A 16,663-nucleotide genomic window follows, 5' to 3' on the forward strand; every position below is an offset into this window, starting at 1 on the left:
AATTTAGTACCGCCTTATGTCTTGTTTGATTACTAATTATCCCAAGATTAAATAATATCGGTATAACTTATACCGGTCAGAGAGTGGAATAGTAATCTCAGGATAAAACAATAAAATTGACAATCTCATGATTAATACAATATACCAAATAATAAATAAGAAATAATACATTAATAAATAATTCCAGCATAATTAATTTCAATATAACTAAGAATAAGTTTTTCTGTCCAACTAGATTTTCAGTCATTTTTACCTTTTGTCTCTTATCCTCTCACTTGCTTAATCCAAAAGCAAAACAACAACAACAACAACAACAATCCAGTATAATCCCACTTAGTGGGGTCGGGGAGCATAGTGTGTACGCAGACCTTACCCCTACCCTGGGGTAGAGAGGCTGTTTCCAAATAGACCCCCGGCATCCTTCCCTCCAAGAACTTCTCATCTTGCTCTTGGGGAGACTCGAACTCACAACCTCTTGGTTGGAATTTAATCCAAAAGCAAAACAAAAAATGAAAATAAAAATAAATCAAAGAGGTCAATGCTTTGAATTTGAGCTGAATCAGTTGACCGGACATCATAGTTAGCACCGAAATTAACGGTTACGGATCTCACCTCGATTTCTGCAAAAATGCAAAAAGCGATGATCTAGTTTACGGTTTTACACTGCATTCGAAAACCCCAGAAGAAGAAAAAAAGTAAATACCATTTTTGCCTCAACCAATTTAAATTAATTACAAAATCGCCATCTTCTGTTGATAAATTTTCCCTGTATTCGAAAACCCTAGAAAGGAGATCAAAAGACATAATCTTTGCCTCAATTACTGCAAATTATCTTCAAAATCACCAGTTTCTGTTGATAATTTGCTGCAATTGAGAATTTTCATGGAAATTATTCGAAGTTTCTGATCCTTAAATATTAGAGATGAGAGGTTATTTCCTCATCATATTCTTTTTAGCAATTGTGCTCATAGCTGTTGTATATGGAGCTCCATCAAATTCTGAAGGATCCGATCCGGAAGTTGAGGTCCCAACTACCTCAGAAGTTCCACCTTCAACTTCTCTATTGCCTCTCAAACCGTAAGTCCCCCCCTTAGTTAATTAAAAAAGGACCTTTTTTCCCTTCAATGTTTAAGTTGTAGTCATTTTCATTTTTGATACTTCATGAACTGTTCTAAATTTTGATGACACATATTCTTAATTGATACTGATACTTCGCTATATGAGCTTCACAATGCCTAGCAAATAGTCAAGTTGAAACCTTTGAAGATAAGGGCTTGAGATAACTGAAAGGATATAGAGGACATAAATAGATAGCACCTAACTAGTTTGGGATTGAGGCTTAATTTATTGATATATATACTGATATAGGCGGATAAGAACGCTTATGGGTGTTTTCGACTCATTAGCTTACTTAACTGTGCTGTTAACTGATCTGCTTTACATGGCAATTACATTGGTTTTCAAGTTGTCGTATCTTAAGGAATGGGATTTTGAGATTGTTTTTGGTGGGACATGTCTCCCTCATAATGGCCTCAGTATACTATGTTTAACTGAAAGGAAAGAATTATGCCTTTTGGAATTGCACCTATAGATTCAGTATGAGAGAGGCGAGACCAAAAAACATTTGGATGATTTACGCCAAATACATTTTCCAACACATTGTTACTAGTCAGGAGATCGTATACTTTTGTGTCTGCATAACTTAAATTTGTCTAAAGCAATCTGAATTTTATATAAGTTGATAAACAACTTAAAGGATTGAGATAAGAGTGACAAATGGACACGTTGGATGTAGATTAGGCGGGTCGAAATGGGTTGAGGAACAGTATGAGACATGGAGCCACCCACCATATTATTTTACTGTCAGTATGGATTGGGTAGAAAATGTGTTGAGTGGTGTTCATAGCCTAAACCAAATCTGGTAGAAAGTTTTCCATCAGATACACCAACAAAACTTTGAGCTAGTTTAAAAAGTTTTAGTAGCATGGCAATGATAATTGATAATTATGGTGAACCTTGACTGCTGCATCAGAATCAGTGACTATTTGTCCAACACTCAGATCTACCTGTCTTCAACTTGTAGACTCTTTTGAAAATTAATTGAAAAAGAACATCAACCAACTCTATCATTATCTCCTTAACAATGTATGAGCTCTTTGTATAATGGAATTTGATTTGTTAACATCAAAAGTTGGAAAGGAAAGCAGAAGATAGTAAATGGGAACGAAGCATACGAGTCTGAAGCTTGAAGTCAGCATCGCTACAAACCTCAACTTGGGAAAATTGACAGGTCAAATTGGGTAGTGCACCTAAGCCATGTTGACCCAATCTTTTGTACCGATTGATTTCGGCTAAGCACATCTTTTCACTTCAATTGACCAAGTTATTGAAGTCGCGGGTTGGACGGCTACACATTTAATGGTTCAGAATTATTTTTTTTGAGAAGGTAAAGTGTCCAGTATATTCAAAAAATCATCAGCGCAAACTTTGTGCTGGAAGCCAAAATAGGCAATTACAATACGGAAAAGCAAAAATATAGTCCTTGTTCTTCTTACAAGGAACTGAAAACATCCAGGATTGAATCAGGATCCTCTACATATTCTGATTTACACCAAAAACAAAAAAGAAGAATACACTTCATCTTAATCTTTTGTAGAGAGTTGGTTGTATCTTCAAAGCATCTCAGGTTCCTTTCTTTCCAAATTGTCCACCAAATAGTTGCTGGGACAATTTTCCATCTGTTTTTGTCTGTGGTAAAGTCTACCTCTGTGTTCCAGCATAATAAAAGATCAGAGGTTCTCCCTGGCATTACCCATCTAGCACCTCTGAGATTAATGAACAAATCCCATAATTGGCTGGTCACTCTACAATGAAGAAAATGAAGAAACAGATGGCTGATTGTCTCAGCATTATTCCCACACAAATAACATCTTGAAACAATTGGTATACCCCTCTTCCTTAGATTATCCTGAGTGAGGACAGCCTCCCTAATTACCATCCAGGTAAAACATGCCACTTTATAAGGCATTTTTACTTTCCATATTTGTTTCCAAGGCCATAAACTGAGTTGAGATCCCTCCCGGTTCAAATCTTTGTATGCCGAGCTGACTGAATACATCCCACTACTTAAATTGGAGATTAACGTAGGATAAAGGAAATAAGAGCTTATGAAAATTATAACAGTGGGACAGAAAGTTGGGAGTGGGATAGAGAAGTAACCATGCACTTAATACAATGGGATTTTAAGCAAAAAATAAATTGTGATAGGCTTCACAATTGAGTTGCACAAAGCTGCTTTGCTGTTTCTATTTTTTATTAGAATGGATGACATAGATGATGATGTCATATTAATACCCACAGCAGTGAAACGCTGGCATGGTGGTGAAGTTCTTATTTTTCAGGATCAGAAAATACAGGGATGTGGTTTTTGTTTTTCGTTTTAGAATTTTGAAAATCTTCATTTTAAAGTTTCTTTGATAAGATAATGTGTATGGCTGAAGACTTTTTCATCTTTATTTTTCATGTGCTTCATTTTACTTATCATCTTTCAATTGCTTTCTTCTTAGTATAGATTCTCTGCTCGAATGCCCCTAAGCTAATTCAAGTGCAATCTGTTGTCTCTTTGCTTTGAAATTCAGTAAACGCGATACAGCGATTATAGCTGCTCCAGATGGCACGATCCACCTGCTGGAGCTAAAATCAGGAGAACTTATCTGGTCATTTAGGTCAGGGGCATCCATTTATTCTTCTTATCAAGCTCTCTCTGATTATCAAGGTGATAGTAACAATGTTACCATTGAGGATGATAACTTCTATATAGATTGTGGTGAAGATTGGAAACTATACATGCACGGGAATGGCTTCGAAAAAGTGGTACGCTGACTGAACTTGTTCTCTACCCATGCTCATTCAGAAACTCTACGGAGTTTTATGTTGAGGAAATGCATTTCTGAAGAGCTTTTATTTCCCTTACCGGTAGTTTTACGATTCTTTTGAATATTCTCACTAGAGGGTTTCTCTATTTGTCCATCTACTAGTGTATATATCATGACGAGAGTGATGCATGAAAACTTGTTAATATTACTTTGAGAGTGCTGCATGTTCGTATGAAATAGTTTGACATTGCGAGGTGTTGTAGTTTCATTTTTTGGTTGAGGTAAGGATAAAATACTGTGTTTTGTTAATCTGCTATTTTTTTAAATTATCTCAGGAGCTTCCATTCAGTGCGGAAGAATTTCTAAAGCGTACTCCATATGTCTCAGATGGTGGAATCATGTTGGGATCAAAGAAGACCACTGTATTCATTGTTGATGCTAAAACCGGGAAACTTATCAACACATTTAGGTCGGATGTGTTTCCTTTAGAAGGTGATACAGATGTTGGACAAAATCCAATTGTAGCAAGGGAGGATGTTGAAGAATGGGCAGCAGCGCAGGACACAGACTCGGAAGCTCTAAATCCACTCTACATTATGAGAACAGACTATGCTCTGAAATATACTTCTTCGAAGACCGGAAAGGTTTTATGGTACTTAATGTTTGCTGATTTTGAGGCTTCACAGCAATGTAAACAAATTGAGAGTTTTGTTGGTGATCTTTCTGACCAAGAGGATCAATTGAATTCTGGATATGGAGTTTGTCCTACAAAGCCAGCTGTCCACCGAGTGAGGAATCTTAGATCATTAGAATCACTTTTTGCATCTGGTAGGCCACAGAATGCTCTTTCTGGAAATGAGGCGCTTTCTTTACCTGCTTCTTATCCTGTATTAAAACCAGTTACTGAACTATCGGGATTAAACGAAGCTGATATAATCCGTTCTTCACCTTCACCTATGACTAAAGAATTTGGGGTCATGCGTTTGCTTAGTGGAGATAATGGCCATCTAAATATGTCACCTCCATCTATGGCTAAGGAATTTGGGGTCATGCGTCTGCCTAGTGGAGATAATGGTGATATAAATACAATCACGAAATCTGATGCTTTAGTACATTCATATAACTGGAGTTCTGTTGTGCTAAACGCATCCATGCTGCTTATTGCAGTTTTCTCTTTTGCTTATACTGTGCTGTGGAAAAGGTGGAAGTTGCACAAGCAGGCAACAGATCCCGAATTGCATGTGACCTCCAAGAAGAAGAAAGCTCGAAAGTCAGGTTTGAGTAAGAAAAGTACCCGTGGCGAGAAGAATAAGAAAACTAATCATAATGATGATGCTGAAGTAAGTGGTGGATTCCCTGAAATTGGAAAGAGTGAGAAAGTTTTGGAACTGAACTTATTCAAGTATGGTAGTCTTGTATATCATAGGAAGATAGGTAAGTTGTTGGTCTCTAACACTGAAATAGCTAAGGGGAGCAATGGCACTATCGTACTCGAGGGAATCTATGATGGTCGTCCTGTAGCTGTTAAACGACTTGTCCAGACCCATCACGAAGTGGCTGTGAAAGAAATTCAGAATCTTATTGCCTCAGATCAACACCCAAATATTGTTCGTTGGTACGGGGTGGAGTACGATCAAGATTTTGTTTATCTCGCTCTTGAGCGTTGCACCTGTAGCTTATATGAGTTTACATCATCATTCTCCAGCTCCTGCCAAAAGCAATTTTCTGGAGATGACCAGGATGCCGGTTGTTTAACTGATTGCACCGTAAAATTTCAGTGGAAATCTGGAGATAAGGAGGACTTCCCGTTATGGAAGCCCAATGGATATCCTTCAGCTCACTTGTTAAAATTGATGAGGTTGGTCTATTGTTATGCTCAGTTTTTTATTTATTTTTATTGGTCTGAATTCTTTCATGGGTATGGAGACTCAATTCAATACAAGTGTTTTTTTTTCTTGGATCAGTCAATATCAAGTGCATGATCTATAGCTTTCTCAGCATATGGCTTTGAGCTGAAAGTAACTCTTGTTAAAGTGGGTTTCAACTAAACCATGCCTGAGAAACTGCTTCTCTTGGATTGTAGACTATGGGGCATGTCTAACTGGAGCTCTTGATTGTATATCAAACTCTTTATCTTTTACAGACTGTTCACTTCAAGTTTTCTTGAAGAAATTGATTGAATAGTGTAAGGTAGGAAATGTTCATGGTAGCTTGAATTTTTTTTTATATGAACCGAGTTGGATACAGAAATAGGTAGCATACATTGTAGTTGGTTATTCCTTAGCTTTTACTTGAGAAATAAAAAAAATTATGTAAGGGTCCACATTCGAATCTGGAATAGACCATTAAGATTTACGTTGAATTAGCTCTTATATATATGTACCGAAATATTTCAAGAATAATTATACTTATCCCAAAAAAATTATTTTGACGATTGTTTAATCTAAACCTTTTTGCTTAGTGGACTCCTAGTGGTAACCCATGCTTTTATTAATCAAATTACACTATAAATGAGTTCTAAACAAATAATTGTTTGTCGGATGATGTCAAGGAGTTGTATCATAATGGTCGTCATTACGACTTTAGACTTGGAGATGGAAGATTTGTTACTGAATGTGTAAACTTGCGGAGAATTCAAGAATGACTCTCGGGCAAATGAATCACAGGCTCTGGAAACATATAAGCTGAGAATTCACACATCTATATTGCTAAAGCATCTAATAGCTGTTATGGGAATTTCTTCAGTACTCGGCTTCAGTTCCATTTTGGATTGTGATTCCCATGAACCCTTTGAAGCATTTCTCTCATCTGTCTGAGACTTCTATATTATTTTGATCTCACAAAAGGAAAATAAAAGCAATCAGCCTCTGAATCATTTATTTCATATGCGGCCCTCTCAGTGCTTGCATATTAGATGTTTTATGTCTTTTTACCTGATTATTCCTTTCACGATTATTTAGTTACAGCACTTTCAGAAGTATTTGAGAAGCAATCAAAATCACGATTAATCCCTTTTATGATTGCTAATGGCAGAGATATGGTTCATGGCCTTGCCCATTTGCATGAACTGGGAATTGTACACCGGGACTTGAAGCCTCAGAATGTTCTTATAGTAAAGGAGAGATCTATAAGTGCAAAAATTTCAGATATGGGTATCAGCAAGCACCTTGCAGGGGACATGTCTGCATTAACCAAAAATTCCACTGGTGAGCCTTAGTTCCAGAAATTTGCCTTTTTTTTGGGTAACAATTGAAATTTCCTAGTGCATTCCCCTGCCCCAAGCGTGCCTTATTTTCCCTGGCTGAAGGGTGAGGAGGGTCTCCTTTTGTTGCTTTTTTATTTTTCAGTTTATTTAATATAACTTCCATTTCACTTTCTTTTTGTCCGAAAAAGAATAAAATGAAAAGCTTCTATTTCCCTTCTATTTGGAGTTGATAATCCGTATATTTCTATAGCAGAGGCATTTCATTTGCAAACAGGGATTCCTTTGAAACTTTCTTCTGCATATCTATTTGCATCTACAATACATGCATGGATGTTACTCAGCTCGTTTTATTTCTGTCCGACTATATCTTTAGGCTCTGGGAGTTCAGGCTGGCAAGCACCTGAGCAACTTCGTGATGAACGGCAGACACGTGCTGTGGATTTATTCAGTTTAGGTTGTGTACTCTTTTTCTGCATAACCGGGGGAAAACATCCATATGGGGATAGTCTTGAACGTGATGTAAATATAGTTAACAATCAAAAAGATTTATTCCTGATAGAGAATATTCCAGAGGCAGCAGATCTCATTAGTGCACTCCTACATCCAAAGCCAGAGCTGAGGTAATGACATCATGGTTCCCAAATTTATGGTACACGAATGATTCCCTGATATTATGTATTTGTAAGTTATGTGTCATTGTTGTAGTCTTCATTAACCTTCACTGACGGAGGCATATTGCCTTTTTGTCTATCCCATAGGCCAAAGGCAGTGGAAATACTGCATCATCCTTTCTTTTGGAATTCCGAGATGCGGCTTTCATTCCTCCGGGATGCCAGTGATAGAGTAGAATTAGAGGATAGAGAGAATGGATCTAAACTTTTGGAAGCAGTGGAAAGTGTTAAGACCGTGGCATTGGGTGGTTTGTGGAATGAAAAAATGGACAGTGCCTTTATCAATGACATTGGTCGCTACAGGCGTTACAAGTACGATAGTGTCCGCGATTTGTTACGTGTTATCAGAAATAAGTTAAACCATTATAGAGAACTTCCAAAGGAAATACAGGGAATTCTTGGACAGGTTCCTGAAGGATTTGAAAGCTATTTCTCCACCAGATTTCCAAGACTTATAATTGAGGTTTACAAAGTATTTCATGCATATTGTTTAGAAGAAGATATCTTTCAGAAATATTTCAGAGGCAATCAAATTTAGCCAATTCCAAACCCATCTCTCTCCTGGAGACCATTCAAACCTTTGTATATATTGTAATTTGTATACTATGATAATGAATGATTGACAAAAATAGATGTGTAAATCTGACCTCTTCAACTACAGCTGGTCATGCTCATTCTATTTCCATATTTGTCTTCTATAGTTCATTCCCGCTATATCTAGAGGGATTTCATAGTAGACTTTCCACAGTGTGATGCTGGTAGTTGAATGTATACCTTTTTGAAATAGTGTATGTTGTCGATCAGTTGGAGATTCACATATTACAAATTCTGCTGTGACTTGCACAAAGTAGCAAAAAGCAGCAAAAGACTTGACAAATTATGAAGGAGTTACTATTCTATGATTCTATCCATCCAATTAATATATAGTAACTTTGTTTCCCAGAGTAACAATAATTTTACTATACAAGGGGGTGTGTTTTGAGTAGCTTCCCAATAACAATCTCAAGGTGACCAACTAAATCATGATTAACCTAACCTATGAAAGCACTACTACACCAAATTAAAATGGATGGTCCCCAAAAATGCACCAAGATAATGAGACTCAATATGGTAATTGCACCTTCTGTGCCACATAATCTCTATCTCAAAAAGTGCAGCAAGAATAAGTGCACCACATTTTTTCTTCCCACAAGTAGTTGAGTGGAAGTTATAATGATACAGGGCTAAATGCATCTTTTTTGTTGCTCTAACAATGAATATGGCTGTCCGAGATAAAACTAAAACCTTTCTATAGCACTCATATTCCTTCCATTTGCAAGTTGAGTGCAAGCATCTGAAGAAGCTTCCATACTTCCAAAAAATTAGGTGCAATGATCAATGGCTAAGATATCTTAAGGCTGGAATTCAGCAATGAATGTTAACTTACCAAGCCTAAAAGGCAGAAACTACAAACAGAGGGAGGCGATAATGCAGACAGAATCATTTGTTCACCTTTAGAAGGTACAGGGAGAGGAACTTAGCATAGGAATAGGAAATTATCTTCACCTGTTGGTCAAGACAGAAATCAAGGCGACGACATCCAAAGCTAAGGTCCTGAGTAGAAGAGTCCAAAGCCAAGGTTGATAATGCCTCTTAACAGAGTGCAACCTTAGAGAACTTACTATCCTTTTTTTTTCTGTTGTTGTCAACTTAGAGAACTTACTTTTCCTTTATGGTTACATCTTGAGATCATTAAAACACAATAACAAAAGCACGGTTCACATGAAACCAAAGAAGAAGGCTCAAAGATGAAGCATACTTTAGTTTGTCACTCTTCCCAGAAATAAGAAATGCTATTGATCATGTAAAGATTGTGCTAATTTACAGTTGATACACGGATCTTATATATGATGTATAAAACAATTCTCTCATCTATAATCCTAAACATAACTAATGACTGATTGATTTTTGATTAAATTATTACCACTCAAAATTGAAACTTGATGAGAACCCTATAAGAAATGTACGCTAGCATAATTGAACAACTAATGAACTTCATTCTGAGAAGAAACCTGTGGTTCTCTCCTCCTGGAATCCCTTCCCAAGTCATTTTCCATGTTCTCATCAGAAACTGATCTGTCTACTTTCCTTCTCTTGCTGTCTCTACTTGATTTATCTGCTTTCTCATCAATAAGTGACAATAAAGTTTGAAGACGTTTAGAACGTGAACCAGTAGAACCATCTGAAATAGCTTCAGCCTTGGCAGCCTGGCGATACTTATGCATAATTTGGAGGAAATATATTAGGAGAGCAATAAAGCATGCAATCCCACATATAAGAAAGAGGCCTGAAAAGCTTCTCAGGTGAAGGCGATCTGATTCAAGCTCAGCATTCTCTAAACTGCATGCACTTCTTGATAACCACTTGTCATGTATTCGCTGGAGATCTCCATTTTCAGATAGCGTTAAAATTGCAGTTGACAAGTCAACAGCCAACGGAGAGTCCCGAGGAAATGCCTAATAAGAATAAAAAACAGAAATGACAAAAGAAATCATGATTCCTGGATTCTGCGTATCCAATAGATAAATAAACATATAAACTAATAGAAATGCTGAACCCCTAACAGTTTGAGTGAAATTCTGCTTACTGACATGCTACAAACATGTCAAGGACAGAACCTTTTCAGTCAACAAAATAGAAATTTCTTAAGGAGTGCCTAAACTTGGAATGGAAACCAATATCACTTTCACCTCAGCGACATTTTAGATTACATTGACTTGCAAAAATCATACATAGATTAGACCAAAATGCTCGAGTGTGTAATGAATCCACCAGTGCTTTCTACGAGATTCAACAATCTTTCTTTACATGCCTTTGTTTTCACACCCAAATGAAATGCAACTCTTAATACCTAAGACATTCTCCGCAATTTTCTTCAGAACTAGAAAACTCAAGAAAAGCTACAAATCCTGAATTAGGACTAAAAAGGAAAAAAAGAAAAAGCAGTAGGCATAGAATTAGGAAAAAAGGAAAGGGACAAAAAAGATCAGTAGGAATAGAGATCACTTACGAAACCCCACCCACTTTTGGTGAATTCTTGACCTACAATCCTGAATTTGCACTGGTTTGACAGGAAAAGTTCTATATATGGCCTTTCATCCACCACTGCAGCTACACCCCCTTTTCCAGGACCGCGTTGAAGTGCCGTAGCATATTGTTCCGGTGATCCAAGGGCAACAAGTCTGGATTTTGGTATACCGATTTCCTCCAAATACCGTTCGGCAAAAGAACCCACTTGGAACCCAATAGGTTCATCAGTTTCTTTCAAGCTTTCTAGTCCTTTAATAGGAGAATACAGTTGTTGCACAGTGAAGATGGAGGTCAAACTTGCAGTGTAACTTGAATTTATTATCAAAACAACAAAGAGCCATATGATCAGCACCATGCGACCAAGCGTGCTTACAGTATTCTCTCCTGCATAAGAAAGATTGCAAAAGTTAGCAAAGTAAACACTGGATTTACCAGAAAACAAGTATACCAAACTATAGTTCACTTACTATGGGCAAAAAAGAGAGTTGAAAGGCTGAACCTGCAAGAAGAACAAACAATTGTCAGACAAATAGTCTTCCACAACAGAGAAGTTGTTCTTATTGTGAGGAGCAATCCTTCTATAAAAGTAATGCACTTCTCCGAGTGATGGCTGCAAACCTATTCAAATCAAAGTTCAATTGAACAATGAGATGGATACTTCAATGAAAGAATAAGATTTAACTCTTCGAAACTGTTACAAGAAGATAAAGCAGTCGAGCAAGCAAACGGCAATGGAGTAGCTATAGCGGCATGATGTCTCTCTACTGTAGCGATTTGATAAAAAGCTGTCATGGCAGATTTTCGAACTCATGTAGTATTAAAATGGAAATAGAAAGATACAACGACACCTTCAAGTTTTGACATATTAACAATCATATCATCAAGAACTTTTTTATCCCGCTATCTAATTTTTCCTGTTCATTTAAGAGGAGAAGAAGAAAAGAACTACCACCGGAGTAGGAAGCTATGCTAAGTTCATCACGAGCATGCCTTACTGGTTGGGTCTGCTCACAACTTTGTAATCAGCAGTTACCACAATCACATGCAATTATTGGGATTATGATGCTTCTTCTGTGAACGAACTTTGATCTCACCATTTTGTAACTTAGCATGAGAATGTAGACCTTTTATTAATTTTTGTTATTTTGTAAAGCTAATTGATGTAAAATGGGGAGTCATCCTTTCTTGACTTAGAACATTTCATATAAGCACATAAATGCTTTAGGACATTTTTTTTTTTGTAAAGAAGTCGGTCCACTTTCACATAGGACCTCTGGAGGTAAGAACTATGTCCTTTATGTATTCACATTTTGGTAATGAATACAAGGTAGGGCCATATGGGTCAACGTTAAACCCTCCGCCACTGCAAGGACAATTTAAACGGAAAAAAGAAAGAAAAAGGACCGTTGATCTCACCATAGAATGGTTATTAGCTGCTGTTTAGGAGGCCCACGAAATTCATCATTTGTCCGGTGCTCCAAAATCCACACAACTATCCCAACAAAGAGAAAGAAAATAGTGATAACTCCCCACATTTGACCAGAAAAGGGTCTTAGGAAGGCCCAACCACCTGAGTTCAACTTTTTGAATGGGGCCACAACAACAAGTCCAGATGCAGCATATGGCTGTGTGAAATCGACAACTCTAGTTCGATTTGTAACTATTGCGATGTCACCAACAACACCATCAAAATTCTGGGAGCACACAAGAACAGTTAATTTGTAACATAGTTAGAATAGTCTAGTCTTAGGTAATTATGGATATAGCACCCTCACTCAGCAAGAACTTACCCCTGTTGTGATTAGCTTCACCATTTCAGTGTAGCTTGGATTTTCATGCCCGTTTCCAAAGGGGACAAATTGATGTGGAACAGCATACGGCAATAAGTTTACGGCAGCAGTAAATACATCAATGCAAAAACCTTTAAAATTGTTAGTGCCTGGAATTTGAGACACAAATTCCCGGTAACTAACTCGAATTGGCACCCCTATTCTCAGTTGCTTACCATTGTTTGGAAAAACCCATCCACGAGGCTTTTGTACATTGTTTCCAGGCCATACAACACTATAAAGTTTTTGGTTTGTACTTGAACGATTAGGTGGCCTCGAGTAAAGGGACTCAGGAGGCGAAACGGACAAGCCAGAATAGTTAGACCAGTAACCAACACGCCGAAAACCCGTTCCAATTACATTTATGATATCATATGCTGGAAGAACAAGAGATTTGTCTGGATTAAACTTGAATGGCCCCGTCAAACCAATAAAATCACTCTGCAGTAAGTTCTTCAGCAGAAGTGGCCCACCATCAAAAATACTCATTGCTTCAAGGTGAAGATTACTTCCTTCAACTGATTGCAACTTAGTATCATCAGAAAATGAAATAGTCCCTCCCTGATTAAAGAATGAATCTAAGGCATGTGCAACTAACCAAACAGTGTCATATGCATGAAGTGCATAGGAATTAAGCCCTAATGAACCACCTGTCAACTTGTTCCATCTAGATGAAAATGCTCTTTTATTTTCAGACTCTGGAGTGTGTTGACGCAAAACAAGAACTCCTTGCATGATATCCATTTTATCTTGTGGAAGGGGAAAAGAGGAATCTAACACAGAGGTAAGCCAATCCGTGGATATCCATACATAACCGTCACCCATCATTCCAAGATAGTGTGCCACTGAAAAGACCATGAATCCTAAGGGAGGATATGCATGTAGAACAATGATTCTAGATTCCATTAGTGCAACCTTTACCAGAACATCCATAACATCACCTCGAGTTACAGCAGCTCCAGGGGAAATACCTGCTTTATATGAGATGCGACAGCGCCTTGCTGCAAGTGCATCATCTAATGCAGAGACACCATTTCTCCCATAGTCATCATCAACAAATATCGCAATAACCTCCTTCCAACCATAATATTCAACGATCTCAGCTGTTGCAGTCATCTGGTACAGATCACTTTGAGTTGTCCGAAGAAAATAAGGAAACTGAAGAGAGGAGAGTGTGGGATCGGTAGCAGCAAATGATAAGAAAGGAACTTGAAGTTCATTAGCAACATGGGATATAGAATGGGCAACTACAGAAGATTGTGGGCCTATTACTGCAACAACATCAGTCTCCATAAATTTCAAGGCTGCAAACAAATTAAGTTTTGTTGAGATTCAAATATACCCTTAAATGAGAGAATTGGGAAATAATCAATCACTGCCATTGGATTTAAGTCGATCTATTACGCTATGTCAGATGATTCTAATAGCATAAATGATCAGTTATCTACATTAACTAAGCCTGATGAACTACAAGTCATAGTCGAAATTAGCAATAGCTTCCTAATCCAAGCAATATCTTTAATTTGTTTTTTCTTGATTATAATATTGCCAACAGCTAAGGGAATGTAACATTAAGGGAGGCAAATGCACATAGAAAAAAGTACCTCCAACCATGCCAAGAAACCCACTGCAATTGGAATTTTGCAATTTCACAACTAGTTTGGTTCCTCGGAGGAGGCTAGAGTTGGAATTAACATCTTTAACAGCCTCCTGAATTGCAATCTTGGCAACTCTGCCAATTGTAGAGTCAAATGTAAAAATACCTCCTACATTCACGACAGCTGGCCTTGAAGTGCCATTTCCGCTCAACCCGTCTGAACCCACTCCAAAGCAGAGTAGGCATAAGACAAAAATCCAAAGCGCATTCATATCTTTCTTTGCTTAATTAGCATCCATCTTACCACTTCCTTCTACAAGAGAGAATTCTCAAGCAGTCAGGTTCATCACATCAAAACTTTATAGAACCGACATTCTACAATATCAATACTTCAGCATATTGTTAAGTAAATTCTTCGAATGTGGTACAAACTAAAAAATTTCACATGGACTTTATATACTAAAATCGAATATATTTGGAAAAACTTAGATCAAACATACAAGCACCCACAAAAAAAAGTAGGAGCTGGCGCCTATACATTAAACACAAAATTAAAAAAAAAAAAAGGAAAAGGAAAAGAGAAACAGTTAGCTTAAACTGAAAAAAAGAATCAGATTCTAAGCTAAAAGTAAAGCCTGACATAAGTCCTCATCAGAAAGGAAGTATTATTATGAAAACCCACCTTTTACAAACCAAATAGAATGAATTAAGCTTCAGAAAGAAGCAAAATAAAGCAGAAAAAGCAGCCACATTCTTATAGCCATGAAACAAGTACTAAAATATAGATATCATAATTCACACTAACAAGCAAGGAAAAAAGGTTGGGTCTGAGATATTAACAAACCTTAAGACAAAGAAACATACTATTGAAGAAAAAGTAGCAGACAAAGTAAAAGATGAAGAATAAATAGACTAAAATCAAGATTTTAAACAGACCCTTTTACCTCTAAGCCAAAATCCCATTTTGTTATCCTCACCAGAGGTTTTGTCCTGCCTTATATTTTCTTCTTGCTACTAGCAATGATGATCAATTATACTAATAGACTAAATTAAGCTTGTATTTTGCAAGAATATAGCAATTAGGAATGACCCTTTTAATTAGTTAAATTGAAAAGCATAAAAAGTTGAAATCTTTGTTGAGTAAAAATGGAAAAGTTTGCAACTTTGAGAATCCAGCAACAAATGATGACAAATTAGGCTTCTTTTTGGCAACTATATTAGCAGTTTATGCCCATAATAATTCTTGAATTCAAAAGCTTAGAAAGTTAAAATCTTGGTTAGGTAAAAATGGAAAGTTTGAAACTTAGGAAAATCCAGTGGTGGATCCTAGTAGAAGAATTTAAGAGGAACTGGGAACAAAGTGAAGGATTAAGGAGACATGAAAGTCAGACAACTCTTACAAGCACGTGAATATTTTAAGTAATTCTAACAACATGACCAAAAAAAGGAAAAGAATTTATGGGCCCGTTTGGCTTTTTTCCGAAATCAGTGTTTGACCATAAAATTTTCATTTTTCACATTAACGATGAATTTCGAAATTTTTTAAAAATTAAAAAAAAATTCCAAAAACTATTTTTTAAAATTTTCCCTTCAGATGATTTAATAAATTTAAAAACGGCCCAAAATTATATTCATAGTCCAAACACAATTCTAATTTTCAAATATCATTTTCATTTGAAACTTTTTTCACTTTTTTCGAAATTTTATAATTCTTATATCCAAACGCCCACTAAATAGGCGTTTGATTATAAAAATTGTAATTTTTGAAAAAAATATTGTATTTAGAGTTAAGTTGAAAAATAATATTTTGGAATTTCAAATTACGTTTGGACATACATTTCACTTGAAAAAATATTATAATTTTGCGAGTGAGGGAAAAAATTTCGAATAATTTTAGTTTTTGAAAAAATATTTTTGATTTTTTTTAAAACTTACAAAATTTCATGGACAAACACGTTTTTTAAAAAACAACTAATAAGGAAAACAAATCTATGGACAAACAGGTCCTAAAGTTGCATTGCGTAAGACTCATTTAAAGTGGAAGCACTTCTTATCCGTAATAATTTTTTAATTTTCAAATTTCAATCCCGAAATATTTGGTTAAGGAATCTTATTTATTTCACTATAAATGGTATAAAAGAATAAAGTTGTACTAACTTAATTAAATTGAAAAGGGAGTATTTTTCACGTTCATTTATGTTGTAGACCAATCACAGGCACGTCTGCTGCCATGGAAAATAAAGAAGAGGGTTGGTGAATTGGAATAAAGCAACGAATAAAGCCGCTTGGAATTTTTCTTTTTTTAAGTCGCTTGGAATAATTTTAAGTCTTTATGTGTTGGGGCTATAAAGACATTTTTTCTTTTTTTAAGCCGGTGAAGATCTCACATATTCAGAGGATGAAAGTTGCAGAGATGA

At 36.4% G+C, this 16,663-nt stretch overlaps 2 protein-coding genes across 3 annotated transcripts; one reads left to right on the plus strand and one right to left on the minus strand.

Moving 5' to 3' along the window:
- The first annotated feature begins 517 nt into the window (after window positions 1-517).
- Window positions 518-8,436, plus strand: LOC107820778 (serine/threonine-protein kinase/endoribonuclease IRE1a-like). The gene is made up of 6 exons (XM_016647127.2): window positions 518-1,077; window positions 3,639-3,873; window positions 4,211-5,733; window positions 6,909-7,081; window positions 7,454-7,700; window positions 7,839-8,436. Exons 1-6 carry the CDS (start codon window positions 923-925, stop codon window positions 8,287-8,289), a joined length of 2,784 nt encoding a protein of 927 aa, XP_016502613.2. The 5' UTR covers window positions 518-922; the 3' UTR covers window positions 8,290-8,436.
- Window positions 8,437-9,564: 1,128 nt separating this feature from the next.
- LOC107820764 (glutamate receptor 3.3-like) lies at window positions 9,565-15,673 on the minus strand. 2 transcript variants are annotated; one of them, XM_016647109.2, is made up of 7 exons: window positions 15,191-15,673; window positions 14,254-14,559; window positions 12,611-13,953; window positions 12,237-12,514; window positions 11,288-11,319; window positions 10,801-11,204; window positions 9,565-10,246 (listed from the first exon to the last, which is right to left on the minus strand). In XM_016647109.2, the coding sequence occupies exons 2-7, from the start codon at window positions 14,516-14,518 to the stop codon at window positions 9,776-9,778; spliced, it is 2,793 nt and encodes a 930-aa protein (XP_016502595.2). In that variant the 5' UTR covers window positions 14,519-14,559; window positions 15,191-15,673; the 3' UTR covers window positions 9,565-9,775. The 2 variants fall into 2 exon arrangements, with proteins under 2 accessions (XP_016502595.2, XP_016502603.2); XM_016647117.2 differs by having other exon boundaries at window positions 15,183-15,431.
- Window positions 15,674-16,663: the final 990 nt, after the last annotated feature.

Source organism: Nicotiana tabacum, chromosome 12 (assembly GCF_000715075.1).
Source record: "Nicotiana tabacum cultivar K326 chromosome 12, ASM71507v2, whole genome shotgun sequence".
NCBI classification, from domain to species: Eukaryota; Viridiplantae; Streptophyta; class Magnoliopsida; order Solanales; family Solanaceae; genus Nicotiana; species Nicotiana tabacum.

Coding starts and splice junctions, on each gene's coding strand:
- LOC107820764 (XM_016647109.2), bottom strand. CDS start 14,518: ATGAATGCGCTTTGGATTTTTGTCTTATGCCTACTCTGCTTTGGAGTG. Junction 12,515..12,610: donor TGAAGCTAATCACAACAGGG/GTAAGTTCTTGC, acceptor GTGTGCTCCCAG/AATTTTGATGGTGTTGTTGG. Junction 11,320..12,236: donor CAGCTAATAACCATTCTATG/GTGAGATCAACG, acceptor TTCTTCTTGCAG/GTTCAGCCTTTCAACTCTCT.
- LOC107820778 (XM_016647127.2), top strand. CDS start 923: ATGAGAGGTTATTTCCTCATCATATTCTTTTTAGCAATTGTGCTCATA. Junction 7,082..7,453: donor ATTAACCAAAAATTCCACTG/GTGAGCCTTAGT, acceptor CTATATCTTTAG/GCTCTGGGAGTTCAGGCTGG. Junction 7,701..7,838: donor CATCCAAAGCCAGAGCTGAG/GTAATGACATCA, acceptor TCTATCCCATAG/GCCAAAGGCAGTGGAAATAC.